Source organism: Anarhichas minor, unplaced genomic scaffold (genome assembly GCF_050575085.1).
Source record: "Anarhichas minor isolate MPS153535 unplaced genomic scaffold, ASM5057508v1 ptg000061l, whole genome shotgun sequence".
Lineage (NCBI taxonomy): Eukaryota > Metazoa > Chordata > Actinopteri > Perciformes > Anarhichadidae > Anarhichas > Anarhichas minor.
The window spans coordinates 265,001-279,294 of NW_027466507.1; the positions used below are offsets into that span (position 1 = coordinate 265,001).

At 43.7% G+C, this 14,294-nt stretch overlaps 2 protein-coding genes across 3 annotated transcripts in view; both read left to right on the forward strand.

Annotated features, from left to right (window-relative positions):
• prdm11 (PR domain containing 11) overlaps positions 1–8,555 on the forward strand; it is a 13,028-nt gene extending 4,473 nt beyond the window's left edge. The window contains exons 3-7 of one of the 2 annotated variants that reach the window (XM_076077545.1): positions 274–533; positions 1,359–1,426; positions 1,606–1,808; positions 2,473–2,997; positions 4,820–8,555. In XM_076077545.1, the coding sequence (XP_075933660.1) occupies positions 274–533; positions 1,359–1,426; positions 1,606–1,808; positions 2,473–2,997; positions 4,820–6,981 (3,218 nt within the window). In that variant the 3' untranslated portion in view covers positions 6,982–8,555. The remainder of the gene's footprint in view (positions 1–273; positions 534–1,358; positions 1,427–1,605; positions 1,809–2,472; positions 2,998–4,819) is intronic. The other variant, XM_076077546.1, reaches the window with a different exon arrangement.
• Positions 8,556–10,344: 1,789 nt separating this feature from the next.
• Positions 10,345–13,062, forward strand: cd59b (CD59 molecule (CD59 blood group) b). The gene is made up of 4 exons (XM_076077547.1): positions 10,345–10,485; positions 11,051–11,354; positions 12,484–12,585; positions 12,723–13,062. The coding sequence occupies exons 1-4, from the start codon at positions 10,429–10,431 to the stop codon at positions 12,932–12,934; spliced, it is 675 nt and encodes a 224-aa protein (XP_075933662.1). The 5' UTR covers positions 10,345–10,428; the 3' UTR covers positions 12,935–13,062.
• The last annotated feature ends 1,232 nt before the right edge of the window (positions 13,063–14,294 follow it).

The following is a 14,294-nucleotide window of genomic DNA, read 5'->3' on the forward strand; positions in this document are numbered from 1 at the left end:
TTCTCCTCAAAGAACGATCAATAATCCATAAACGGTCTCGTTGTTCAGCTGTGATTGGACCATCGACGGTCGTTAGTAAACTTTACTACCTGAATGATCCCAAACTGTCGTTATAGACGGAAATGTGATTTACAGTTTTATTCCTTCATGATTCATCCTAACAGTGTTTGATATGTGTATCTTTAATGAATGGTGTATTAATAACGCTGTTAGTGTGAAGACTAACTCCTGACGTGATGACCACTTTGTAAAGATGAGGTCTTTGTCCTCCAGTCTGTGAGGAGTGTCAGGACTATTTCCAGAAGGAGTGTCCGTCCCACGGGCCCCCGCTGTTCGTCCCCGATACACCTGCGGCCCCGGGGTCGGCCAACAGGGCGGCGCTCACTGTCCCATCAGGCCTGGAGGTCTTCACTGAGGGGGACGACGTGGACGTCCGCTGTCTGGATTCAAACATCCCCAGGGGGGCGGTCTTTGGTCCATACGAGGGACAGCTGGTGTCCAAGGACAAATCCTCCGGCTTCTTCTCCTGGATAGTAAGTTCAACCAGTCTGACACCAGTTATGAACTAATCTAGACCTGTTCCAGTCTCAAACAGTTTAGAAGCAGACTAGACCACTTTAGAGCCAGTCGAGACATGTTTAGAATCAGTCTAGTCCAGTTTACAACCAGTTTAGAACCAGTCTAAACCTGTCTAGTGCAAGTCTAAACTGGTTAAAAACCAGTCTACAAAAGTTTATAACCAGTCTAGACCTTTTTATAACCAGTCTTGACCAGTTTAGACCAGTTTAGAACCAGCCTAGTCCAGTTTAGAACCAGTCTAGACCTTTTTATAACCAGTCTTGACCAGTTTAGAACCAGTTTAGAACCAGACTAGTCCAGTTTAGAACCAGTCTAGACCTTTTTAGAACCAGTCTTGACCAGTTTAGAACCAGTCTTGACCAGTTTAGAACCAGACTAGTCCAGCACCAGACTAGTCCAGTTTATAACCAGTCTAGACCTTTTTATAACCAGTCATGACCAGTTTAGAACCAGTTTAGAACCAGACTAGTCCAGTTTAGAACCAGTCTAGTCCTTTTTATAACCAGTCTTGACCAGTTTAGAACCAGACTAGTCCAGTATATAACTAGTCTAGACCTTTTTATATCCAGTCTTGACCAGTTTATAACCAGTTTAGTCCAGTTTAGAACCAGACTAGTCCAGTTTATAACCAGTCTAGACCTTTTCATAACCAGTCTTGACCAGTTTAGAACCAGTTTAGACCAGTTTAGAACCAGACTAGTCCAGTTCCAGTCACAGTTGAGAACCAGATTTAAACAAGTCCAGCTCTGAACTAGTTTTTTTTTTTTCTGATGTTCCAGATCGTTGATTTTAACAACACGTATCAGTCCATCGATGGCAGCGATGAGACCAAAGCCAACTGGATGAGGTAACGTTTTTTATTTAATTTACATACAGCGAACAAGTTGTTTATTCTCCATCAAACACAGTAAACAGTCTATGAGAGTCTTTTAATTGTTGTGTTGTTGACTTTGACTATTTAAGAAGACGAAAGCCACAACGAGGGTTCTTTTTTAAAGTATCTCCTTTGACGTTTGTGACCTGCAGGTTCGTCCGAACCTCGTCAGAGGAGAGCGACAGGAACTTGACTGCGTTTCAACGCGGTAAAAACATTTTCTTCAGAGTGAGTCGGACGCTGGCCGCCGGAGAGAAGCTGAGAGTTTGGTACAGCGACGACTACATCCAACGACTTCACTGTGTCTCTCAGGAGAGCATCGACCAAAACCTGGATGCAGGTGAGCCAGACACAGGTGAGCCAGACACAGGTGAGCCAGACACATGTGAGCCAGACACAGGTGAGCCAGACACAGGTGAGCCAGACACAGGTGAGCCAGACACAGGTGAGCCAGACACAGGTGAGCCAGACACAGGTGAGCCAGACACATGTGAGCCAGACACATGTGAGCCAGACACATGTGAGCCAGACACATGTGAGCCAGACACATGTGAGCCAGACACAGGTGAGCCAGACACAGGTGAGCCAGACACAGGTGAGCCAGGCACAGGTGAGCCAGACACATGTGAGCCAGACACAGGTGAGCCAGACACATGTGAGCCAGACACAGGTGAGCCAGACACATGTGAGCCAGACACAGGTGAGCCAGGCACAGGTGAGCCAGACACAGGTGAGCCAGACACAGGTGAGCCAGACACAGGTGAGCCAGACACAGGTGAGCCAGACACAGGTGAGCCAGACACATGTGAGCCAGACACAGGTGAGCCAGACACAGGTGAGCCAGGCACAGGTGAGCCAGACACATGTGAGCCAGACACAGGTGAGCCAGACACAGGTGAGCCAGGCACATGTGAGCCAGAGACATGTGAGCTGGAGACGTTGGCCGTTTTGTTGCTTTCGTTCTTCAGACTGGTTGCCGCTTGTCTTGAGTTGCTGCTAAGAAACCGGTTTTGTTCCAGATACCAGGACGCTGAAAGTCTTCAACGTTCAGGAGGACTTTAAATCTCCCTGCCTGCAGTCTGCTCTGCAGGGCAAACCTAGCCCCAGTAAACAATCCAGCGAGGAGTCGGACGGCCAGCCTCCTGCCAAGAGGAAGAAGATCGACCTCATCTTCAAAGACGTCCTGGAGGCTTCTCTGGAGGACTCCTGCAAGTCCAGGTCCCGGTCTTCCCTCCACAGTGAGTGTAAAGCAACAGCGCTCGGGTTAAACTCGTCTGACGGCGGCTTTAACGTACCGAAACTGAAGGTGGAGGAGAAAGAGGAGGAGAACCAGAGCGGCGAGGAGCCGTCCACCTCCTTCTGCCCCAACTGTGTCAAACTGAAGAGGAGGATCCAGGAGCTGGAGGAGGAGCTGTCCCGTGTCATAGGAGAACGGGGTCCACCAATGTCTGGACGGACCCTGACCCAACGAGATCAGGCCCCGCCCCATCCCGAGCATCAGGCCCCGCCCCATCCCGAGCAAGGCCCCGTCGAGGATTTTCAAGGTACGTTCTGAAAAATGATTGCTTGAATTCCTAACCTTCTGAACCCCAAAGCAGTTTCAAGGTGTTTTCTCTCTGTGGTTTTGATTTTCAAAATAAAAGTCCTGCTCCTCTCTGGAAACAGAACCATCATGACTAGAAGTAGAGAGAACTAGAACATGTCTTTAGTGCAGAATACTGTTATCTGTTTCTCTGTGCACTTTATTTTACTGTAGATTTGAATATTTTCTATTCTTTGCACTGTGTTGATTGTTTAATGCTATGAACCATCCACCAGGTCAAATTCCTTGTATGTGCAACATACTCTGGTTAATAAACACTTCTGATTCTGATTCTGAGAATAACACAGTTATAGTAACAGAAATCATAAAAAAATGAATTTCTTTTACAAAAATTAGCAAACAATGGAATCTATATCTGCAACATTATCCAAGTGTCCTCAAGAGTTACCACATGGCTGTTGGTCTCAATCGAGTCAATCATGGCTTCATAGTTGCGTTTAGGAGCATCATGACCATAGTGCTGGGCGGTTCAACTGGTATACCGGTTTTAATTTCCTGTATGATATGAATATTTCATATACCGTCATACCGGTGCACATACCGAAACAACTACTGTCGCTCCTCAACAGGCAGCAAAATATATTGTTCGCCGCTGAGAGCGCTACAGTCGGAGCTAGTTGTCTTATGTGTATTGAGAGGGAACCCTAGTCATGGTTATAACTTTATAACAACAATTAACAACCCACAACTAACGCTCTTTAACAATAAAACACCACAGCACAACAGTTTGTGACACATAAACAATTAGTAACACTAATAATAATTGTACATTTATAAAATTACCCCGCCGGACTGCATGCTGGGTACAGCTAGAACAGCTAGAAGAAGCTCCGTCACTACATTAAAGAACAGAACAGAGCGATGCAGGAGGACCAGAGAGAAACCGGAGATGCACCGATACAATGTGTGCCCAAGAGAGGAGCTGCGTCTGCTGTTTGGAGGTTTTTTGGTTTAAAAAAATCCGACGTAGATCAAAAGACGATATATTGTAAAGTTTGTCGAGCCGCTGTTATTGCCTCTGGTGGCAACACTAGCAATTTACTCCATCACCTCAGCCGAAAACATGTGTTGGAATACGAAGAGTGTATGCGATTACGGTCCTCAGATTCGAGGCCGTCAACCAGTAATGTCAGTGCGAGTGAAACAGTGAAGCCAAAGGGTCAGACATCGGTTCAAGAGGCACTTGCTCGAGGCACTGCTTATGACAAAAAAAGCAAGCGGTGGCGTGACATTATGGACACAATAACGATCCAGCTCTGCAAGGACATGGTCCCGCTACAGACGGGTACAGAGCAATGATTAAAACACTGGATCCAAGGTATGTCTTACTTCATCAGGGATGACTGGGAGTTGCGCAACCACTGTTTGCAAACGTCGTATTTCATAGAGGGTGATAAGAAGCTGTACAAGGAGGGATTTAGGACCCAGGGGAATGTAGGTGAAGGAAACAGGAAGTGACAGAAGACACGCCACACAAACAGCTGTTCACCGCTCGCTGGCCGGTTGGCGGTTCTTGTGTTAGTTTTCGGCATTAATTAATTAATGCGTTAATGCGAAAAAAAAAATACCGCGATGTACCGTGAAACCGCCAGAATCTTACAAAATACCGTGATATGCATTTTTGGTCATACCACCCAGCACTACATGAACATCCACAGAGTCGTCCTACTAGCATGGCTAAAATAATATCTTACATGGTCCTTTACATTGCATGGTGTGAACGTAAACCTCGTATCAGAAGTTGAATCTGTTTTTCTTTGCAGTGATGGAGCCCTTGACGCCCACTCAGGTGGTTTTGGATGAAGACGACCCAGACGTGGACTCGGCTGATGACTCGATTGCTGCAGATCTTGTGATTTCTCCAGAAGACTCGTTGAAGCTTTCCTCGGGAGGAGGCCGACGGATTCGTCGCTTCAAGCAGGAGTGGCTGAAAAAGTTCTGGTTCCTCCGCTACTCGCCAACTCTCAACGAGATGTGGTGCCACGTCTGCCGCCAGTACACCGTCCAGTCATCCCGAACCTCTGCCTTCATCATCGGCTCCAAGCAGTTCAAGATCCACACCATCAAGCTCCACAGCCAGAGCAACCTCCACAAGAAGTGTCTGCAGCTGTACAAGCTGCGCATGCATCCGGAAAAGACAGAGGAGATGTGCAAGAACATGACGCTGCTGTTCAACGCGGCGTACCACTTGGCCCTGGAGGGACGACCCTTCTCCGACCTCCGTTCACTGGCGGAGCTGCTGAAGAGGTGTGAGCTCAAAGTGGTGGACCAATACATGAATGACGGAGACTGTCAGATCCTCCTGCACCACATCGCCCGGGCTTTAAAGGAAGACCTGGCTGAGAAGATGCGCCTGTCTCCCTTCCTAAGTGTCATAATGGATGCCCAAAATGACGACCTTTTCTCAGACATGGTAGCGGTCTACGTCCAGTTCATTACCAATGAGGGCTCCCCGAACACAGAGTTCCTGTCCTTGCAGAGACTGAGCATGGCCAGTGTGGACGGATATCTCCAGGCTATGGATCGAGCCTTTGGTGTCCTCGGCCTCAGGTTTCAGGACTTGTTGGTGGTGGGTCTGGGGGTAGACGGCACCAACATCTCCTCAGGAATGAGAGCCAACCTGTACATAGCTGTACAAAAGACTTTCCCTTGGATCCTCTGCCTCCCTATCATGATCCATCGGCCCCATCTAGAGGTGTTGGATGCCATCAGTGGGAAGGAGCTCTCCTGCCTGGAGGATCTGGAAAACAACCTCAAGCAGCTCCTCAGTTTCTACCGCTACTCCCCTCGCATGATGGCCGAGTTGCGATCCACTGCTCCAACACTGTCGGAGGAGACAGAGTTCCTTGGAGACATTAGAGCCATTCGATGGATCATTGGAGAACCAAATGTCCTCAACGCTCTCATCAAAGATTACCTGGAGGTAGTCGCCCATCTGAAGGAGATCAGCAGCCAGACGCAGAGGGCTGACGCCGCGGCCATCGCCCTCACCCTCCTCCAGTTCCTCATGGACTATCAGTCAGTGAAGCTCATCTACTTCCTTCTGGACATCATAGCTGTTCTCTCACGATTAGCCTTCACCTTCCAGGGAGAGTACCTGCTGGTGTCACAGGTGGAAGCCAAGATAGAGGAGGCCATTCTGGAGATCGGTAGGTTGGTGGACTGCCCTGGAGAGTATCTGCAGGAATTTGAAGAAAATTTCCGTGAAAGTTTTAACGGCGTTGCTCTGAAGAACCTGCGAGTTGCAGAGTCTAAGTTTCAGTCCATCAGGGAAAAGATCTGCAACAGGAGCCAGGGCATCCTATCTCAGAGGCTGGACCTGCAGAGCCGCACATTTGCCAAAGCCTGCAAGGTCCTGGACCTGTCCACCTGGCCCCATAATCGGGAGGACTTACAAGCTTACGGGGAGGAAGAAATCCAGGTGATATTCAACCATCTGGACTCCATTCCGTGTGGGGGTCAGGAGGGCTCCCAGGCCAGGACGGAGGCCAGGGGTAGCCTGGTGGGTGAATGGAAGGATCTGAAAGCAGACTACTTCAGTATGAACGGTTTTAAAGAGGTCATCGGTCACATCTGCAGGTACAAGCAGCGCTTTCCTTTGCTGAATCGGATTGTGCAGGTTGTCAGGGTCCTGCCCAGTTCCACGGCCTGCTGCGATAAAGGCAGAGGGTCTCTGCAGAAGATGTGCAGGAACAATCGCTCCCGGCTGACACTGGAGCAGATGAACGACCTGCTGACTGTGGCAGTTAACGGACCGCCCATGGCCAACTTTGATGGGAAGCGAGCGTTGGACAGCTGGTTTGAGGAGAAGTCTGGCAGCAGTTACTCTCTGTCAGCTGAGGTGTTAAACAGGATGTCAGCCGGTGACCAAAAGTCTGTCCTGCACAGCGTTGACGTCAACACAGAGTTCTACCCCGTAATCTAACAGACAAGCACAGTGGTGTAGTGCTGCAGCAAGATACTGACACACTAATACTGAGGAAGTGAGGCAGCATCGCTCCTCAACCACTGATTCCCAACCAGGCTACTTGTACTTTTGCAGTTCTTCTGCTGATCTTCGGTATAGTTATTGTCACAAACTTACAAACTCTGATATTCTTCCTGCAAAGACTGAAAGAACTCTCTGCTTTCGATTCAGTCGATTATAAGTTGATCAAGACTGAGGAAAGACTAGTTTAGTAAGAAAGACAACGACAAGCTAAACATAAAGACGTTTGAAACATCCAGTTTCTTGCAGTAGTAAAAATGAAAACTTGGCCTAAACATAAACAATTATTGTATCGGTTTGGGAACCACTTCATCACTGGGCAGACCTCTGTCTGTGACAATGTTCCCTTCAGCTGGATGGCTGAAGTATAAAACAGGCCTACCAAGGGCTCTGCTGCAGAACGACACTAAAAGAGACACAAAACAACCACAAAGACGCAAGAAAGATAAGAAATGCAAAACAACCACAAAGATTCAAAATGGCCGCAAAGAGACTCAAAAACACAGTAAATGATTACAATGAGATGCAAAATGACCATCGAGATGCAAAACAGCTACCAAAAGACACAAAGCGACTAGAATAAGATGCATAACAACTTCATATACACAAAACCACAACAACAAAAGACATAAAACGACTAAAAGATGCAAAACAACATAATGTGAGACGACCACAAAGAGACGCAAATGAAGATCAGAAATGCAAAACAAGCACAGAGATAAGATGAGAAACAAAGCGGCTTCTATGACTGAAGAGACACAGAAAAGAGACAACATCGATCATAGAGATGCAAAACGGCAAGAAAGAGACACAACGGACTAGAGAAATGTAAAGTGACCACAAAGACATGAAGAACAACCACAAAATAACCAGAGATACAAAATGACTGAAGAGACACAAAAGAGCTACAAAGTGTCGACAAATAGAGAGAAAATGAGCAGAACAATGACGACGGAGACGTAAAACAACTACAAACTACTCCTCAGTGTGAATGTCTTAGTCCAGAGACTCGCTGTCTCAGAGTCCACGTTCAGCTGGACGCTGAGGTCCTCTTTGTTCACTGATGGACGTCGTTGACGGAGTTCTCCTGCACTAGACACACAGAAGCAAAGCACTTGTTGGCAGAATAGAAGTCCGTTATACGTTGGGAACAATCAGAGAGGGTCGATCTGAAGGTCCATTGAGCGTCATGTGGAGGATGTATGAAGGCTTTATATTTCTATAAGAGATGCAGACGTCCCTGCTTCACACTGTGTATATTGTACAAACTGTGTATAGTTCTAAGTGCTTTTGAGCCGCTTTTTAAGGAGACTGTTTTTCTCTTGAATCAGGTGATTGTGCCACAGCGACACAAAGGTCTACGCTGCTCCGCCGCGCTGCGTCCACATGTTCACTGCTGCCAGCTGTTTACTGAGATGTCTTCTGATGCATCGGCTTCATGTTTGTGTGTTTGCAGCCACAGCTCAGGCTTTAAATAACTGGACTTTAAGAGAATAAATACTGCACGATGATACTGAGCTGTTACTGTAGTCGTGTTTTATAATATTAAGCCTGTGTTTATGTGTTATGCCTGTGTTTGATACATGTAAGCTGAGACAGGCAGACTCACTTATTTCTTTTTACAAAAGTTTTGTAAAATTAGCTTTGTGTCCTCAAGTTAAAGGAAGAGTTCGACATTCTGCTAAATATGCTAATTAGCTGAGAGTCAGCAGCTCAATAACTCTTTATGTCAACGTTGGACTTTTTATTTTCTGATGAGACGTCGGGAATCTTGATCAGTGGAAGAAAGTAAAAGTAGTAATACCACACAATTAAATACTACGTTACAAGTAAAAGTATCAGCATCAAAATGTTCTGAAAGTACTAAAAGTAAAAGTAAATGTACTCGTATATGTATATAATATATATATATATTAGTGCTGGGCAACGATTACAATGTTTAATCACGATTAATCTCATTGTTATGACAAAGTTCAATAATGAATTCTAAAGTAGTGTATTGTGCACTTTTATTTTAAAGTCCTGCTATATGAACAACAGGTCAATAACATTTGGTGTAAACACTTTAAACACATCAGGTTGTTGTTAGCAGCAGTATTCCCTTTACACAGCAGCAGTTATAACACAGTTATAATGATTCTGATCATAGATATTCAGCCGGTGTTCACAACTTTATCTTCATGTGTGTAAGAGATGATATTTAAATATACTTCTTGAAAACTACAAACCTATCTACGTCATGTTTTTATGTTTGTTAAATTCTCAGTAGTGATACTAAATGATGCTTATTATACATATTACAAACAAAACACTTTAAAAACTCTAAAACATAATTTAAATGAATCATTTATTTTTTGCTTTTTTGTGGTATTGTGGTCAGACACATATGCAACGCTGATTACCGTAATGTGTGTGGTATTTGTTATAAATGTACGTTGGTACATAGAGGGTGATAAGAAGCTGTACAGGAGGGACTTAGGACCCAGGGGAGTGTAGGTGAAGGAAACAGGAAGAGACGGAAGAGACGCCACACAAACAGCTGTTCACCACTCGCTGCTGGTTCTTGTGTTAAAAATGTCGTTTAATAATAATTAAAAAAACTGCGTTAACGCGATAATAACGCGTTAGCGTGCCCAGCACTAATATATTTATATATATATATATATAAATATTTATGCATTCATATAAACAGCATTTTAATGATGAAGAGCTCATTTCAACTATTTATTACAATATAATACATACATTATGTATATGTTTTCTATGACAGTATTCCATATTGTTCTACATACCATATATATATATATGTATATATGTGTATATATATATACATGTATGTCTCTCTCATTAGTAGGAGTCACGTAAACACAATCAGCACCGATAGAAACAGAAATGTTCTCGGCAGATTCTCCGGGCTTTCTGTCCACACACACGAGAATAGAATTATCTCTTATTATTATTATTATTAGTCTCCTGTAACTCTCAGCACAGAGTACGTCTGTGTGTCTCCTCTTCTCCTGGATGCTTCATGCTGCATGTCTGTATCGTGTGCATGAATATGAAGCTTATGTTCAGTCAGACGAGGATCTGAGTGTTTCTCTAGTGATCCCTGAGCAGCGTGGAGCTCGTTGCTTTACTTTCTGTCCATGAACGTAATATTGTGTTTGAACGTGTTTGTGATCTTCACACGTTCGGCTTGTGATCTGACTCCAGAGCTCCTAACTGGTGGATTTTGGTTTTAAGATGATTTCTCTGTTTCTTCTGTTTCAAATGGTAAAAACATTCAAAGACATCTGATGTGCAGTACTTTGGTAGTTTGTTCAGTTGAGTGAATGTGTGACTGGTGAGAACAGAGCAAAGCTACGAGATCTTCACCTGAAGCTGATGTTTGAAGTGTTGCTCCACGTAGAGGAACCGCCCTCGACACCATCACAAGGACAGGTACGATGATCAGGGGATAGGATGATGTTTAATAAACTATAAAAACCTCTATTTATTTATAACAGTATCCTTTCTCATCACAGTAGTGATCAGTGTATGAATGTAGAGAGACAGATGTTTCTATAATCACATCACATGTTCTTATTCTCTGTCACGTTCTTTAAATGTAAACCGATCCGCAGCACCGACGTATAAACACCCAGAACACCCACACAATAATAACACAGTGACAACACATTGTTTACATTACATTACATTACAGTCATTTAGCAGACGCTTTTATCCAAAGCGACTTACAATTCAGAGTCTATCACATTTCTACACCGTAGACACAACTACGGGAGCAATTTTGGGGTTAAGTGTCTTGCTCAAGGACACATCGACATGCATTTGTTTACACATTGTTAACATTACATTACATTTACATTACATTTGATAATGTAATGTAACACATTGATAACACATTGAACACAATGTGTTATCAATGTGTTAACACATTGATAACACATTGAACACAATGTGTTATCAATGTGTTAACACATTGATAACACATTGATTGGTTAAGCCTGTAAGAGACGAGAAGCAGCATAAACACGATGAAGTGAGGAAGAGGAGGAGGAGGAGGAGGAGGTTTGGCCACACAGCGAGTCTTTGTGGTCCGCTGGACAAAGAGCCGTTCTCAGTCGCCTGCTGCCTCACAGCCTCACAGCGTCACAGTGGAACAGACCGGACACCAACACACAGCCAGACCCCCAGACCTGAACTCCTCCTGTCTCCTGGTCCTGGTCCTGGTCCTGGTCTGCAGGGAGACGACATGACGCCCTGCCTCGGATTATTCCTGCTGCTTTGTTGTGGGATGCTTCGTGTGGGTGAGTGAACGCATCACAAACATCTACATTATAGTATCAGTCAGTATCCGTCCGTTGAGCCTTTATAGTGTGAAGGACAGAAACACAGTAAAACTACAAGTTTAAACTAACAGAACCAGAGATAAAAGTACTTATACTACAGAGTGGAAACTTAAATTCCTGCATAGATCATGCTATTGATACATTTTATATTAATAATCTGAATCTGCAAAGTAACCAAAGTTATTAAATTAATGTAAAAAACACAACGTTTACTTTTGAGATGTAGAAGAAGAGAAGGAGAAAATGGAAATACAAGTACAAGTACCTCATCATTGTGTTTGAGTACAGTACTTCAGTAAACGTACTTTCCAACTCTTCATCATCAGTGTGTGAGTGTGTCTAAAGGAGCTCCTCTGGTCTTAGCTGTTCTTCACAACGTTGGAGGAGAAACTGAACATAATTTAATGGAAATGTAATAAAATATGAATAAGTAGTTTTCTTTAATCGTTGTGTTTTCGTTAGAATGAACCTTGTGTGTCTGCTTACGGAGCAGATCCTCTTCATGTTTCTACAGAAGCCCTGAATGGACAAACTGTCACGATCAGGCTTTGCCTTCTGTGTTCTGTGTGTGTTTCTTTATGTAGCTCCTCACTCTACCTGTCAGTCACTCCCTCAGCACCAGTCTAACTCCCTTCACCTGTCCCTGATCAGTAATCAAGCTCTCCCTCATCAGCACAACTCTCCTCACCTGTTCAAGCCACTTTATAAACCCCTGCCTCTCAGTCACTCACTGCCAGGTCATTGTTTGTGTTCTACCCGCCTGTTTGTCTTGTCCTGTTCCCGGTTTCCCACGTCTGCCTGTCCTGCCTCGTCTCTTGTCTCGTCCCTGGATTCCCGGTGTGTTCTTGTAGTGTTCATGTTCTGATTTAAGTGTTTATTAAATTCCCATTTGACTCTACTTCTGGTCTGCGTTTGAGTCCACCATCATGCCCCGTGACACAAACCAAAGAGCCTGTAGAGAGTTCACAGTTCTTCTTCTCTTGTCTCATTGTAATCCGCAACCTCACCACTAGGGGACGCCACATAATACACACTTCTTCTTCTCCTCCTTCTCTTTCTTCTTCATCTTCTCCTTCTTCTTCTTCAGGTTCTGGACTTCGCTGCTACAAGTGCTCTGATTACACTGGACGCTGTCAGAACGTCCAGGAGTGCACATATGAAGACTCCTGTATCTCTCTGAGTGAGAGAGGTGAGTACTGACCTTAAAGTCACTATAAGCATCTTCTACCTGGTCCTGAACCAGTCTCAGTGTCTATATGATCACTGTCCTCACCGTGTGCCTGTCCTCGCCGCGTGCCTGTTCTCACCGTGTGTCTGTCCCTCCAGGAGGTAAGACCATCCGTCAGTGTATCCGGTACACAGACTGTGATAACTCCCGTCTGTCCCAGATGTTCCCGGCGATCTCTGGCTTCACGTACCGATGCTGCAGCAGCAACCTCTGCAACACCGGCTCCGCTGTGGCTGCGGCGCCACCGGTCCTGACTCTGGCTCTGAGTCTGACGGGGACTCTGCTGAGTCTCTGTTGGTTCTGGGTCTGAATTAACCGTTTGGTGTTTGTGGGATTCTTAGTTAACAGGAACTAAACGAGTGTTTTTAGGGTCTCAGGTCAATAAAGAATGACTTTTTCTTTTTATACTTTTTTAAACAATAAATACAAGAAACATGAGGTTGATTTGTTTTGATGTATTTTTGCTCATTTAAAACTCCACAAATAATATTAATAAATAAATCTAATATAAACATCCTAAATAACCAAAATAAAGTTCTTTACAGGGTTTGTTTCAGTCTACGTTGATCAGAAAACATGTGATTTAACGAGCCAATCAGATTTGGTTCCTCTTGTATGTCACATACAGGCTCATTGGAATAAACCGCCCACCAGCCAATCAGAGCAGCCTGTGGTCTTAAAGAGACAGGCACTCAAACAGAGCGTTCCAAACAGAGTGTGAATTCAGGTTTATTCAGATAATGAATGTGTTTTTTGAACATTAGAGCATGTTCCATTAGAAACATAGAATACAAGTATGACGCTGAATATGTCTCCTTTAAATCAAACGTAGACCAGGTCAGCGCCTCATGATCACACATTATTCCCTCAAGATTATGTTTCAACTGATCATGTCATATTTTTATACATAATTTTATATTGAAATAAAAACGATGCAGGTAAAAACTGGTGATCTTTATAAAGAACACTTCTATGATACAAGTTTCTACAAATAGTTGAAATAAATCAGTTTGAAGACGACGAGTGTCTCGTATGTGATTCTTGACCTTCTGACTACATTTTAGTTTTATTAATACTTGAAGGACATTTCGTTAATGACGCTGTGACATCACTTTATTTGAAGCCTTCACTCTTCGTGGATTCATCCTCTCATGCTGCTATTTTAAAGATATAATTTATTAAACATAAATAACACTTTATAATCTGAGGATTTATATCCTCACATCTAATCTAAGAAGATTATGAGCTGAATAGGATTCAAACCAATATTGTCCATTATGTGACTTATATACAATATATATATATATATATATATATATATATATATATATATATATATATATATATATATATATATATATATATATATATATTAGTGCTGGGCAACGATTACAATGTTTAATCTCAATTAATCTCATTGTTATGGCAAAGTTCAATAATGAATTATAAAGTAGTGTATTGTGCACTTTTATTTTAAAGTGCTGCTCTATGAACTAAAGGTGAATAACATTGTGTGTAAACACTTTAAACACATCAGGTTGTTGTTAGCAGCAGTGTTCTCTTCACACAGCAGCAGTTCTATCTCTTCACTATCTGTGCTCAGTGTGTGTGTGTGTGAAACGTTCCACTGCTGTGCAACAGGAACAACATGTTTCACACCTTTCATCTAC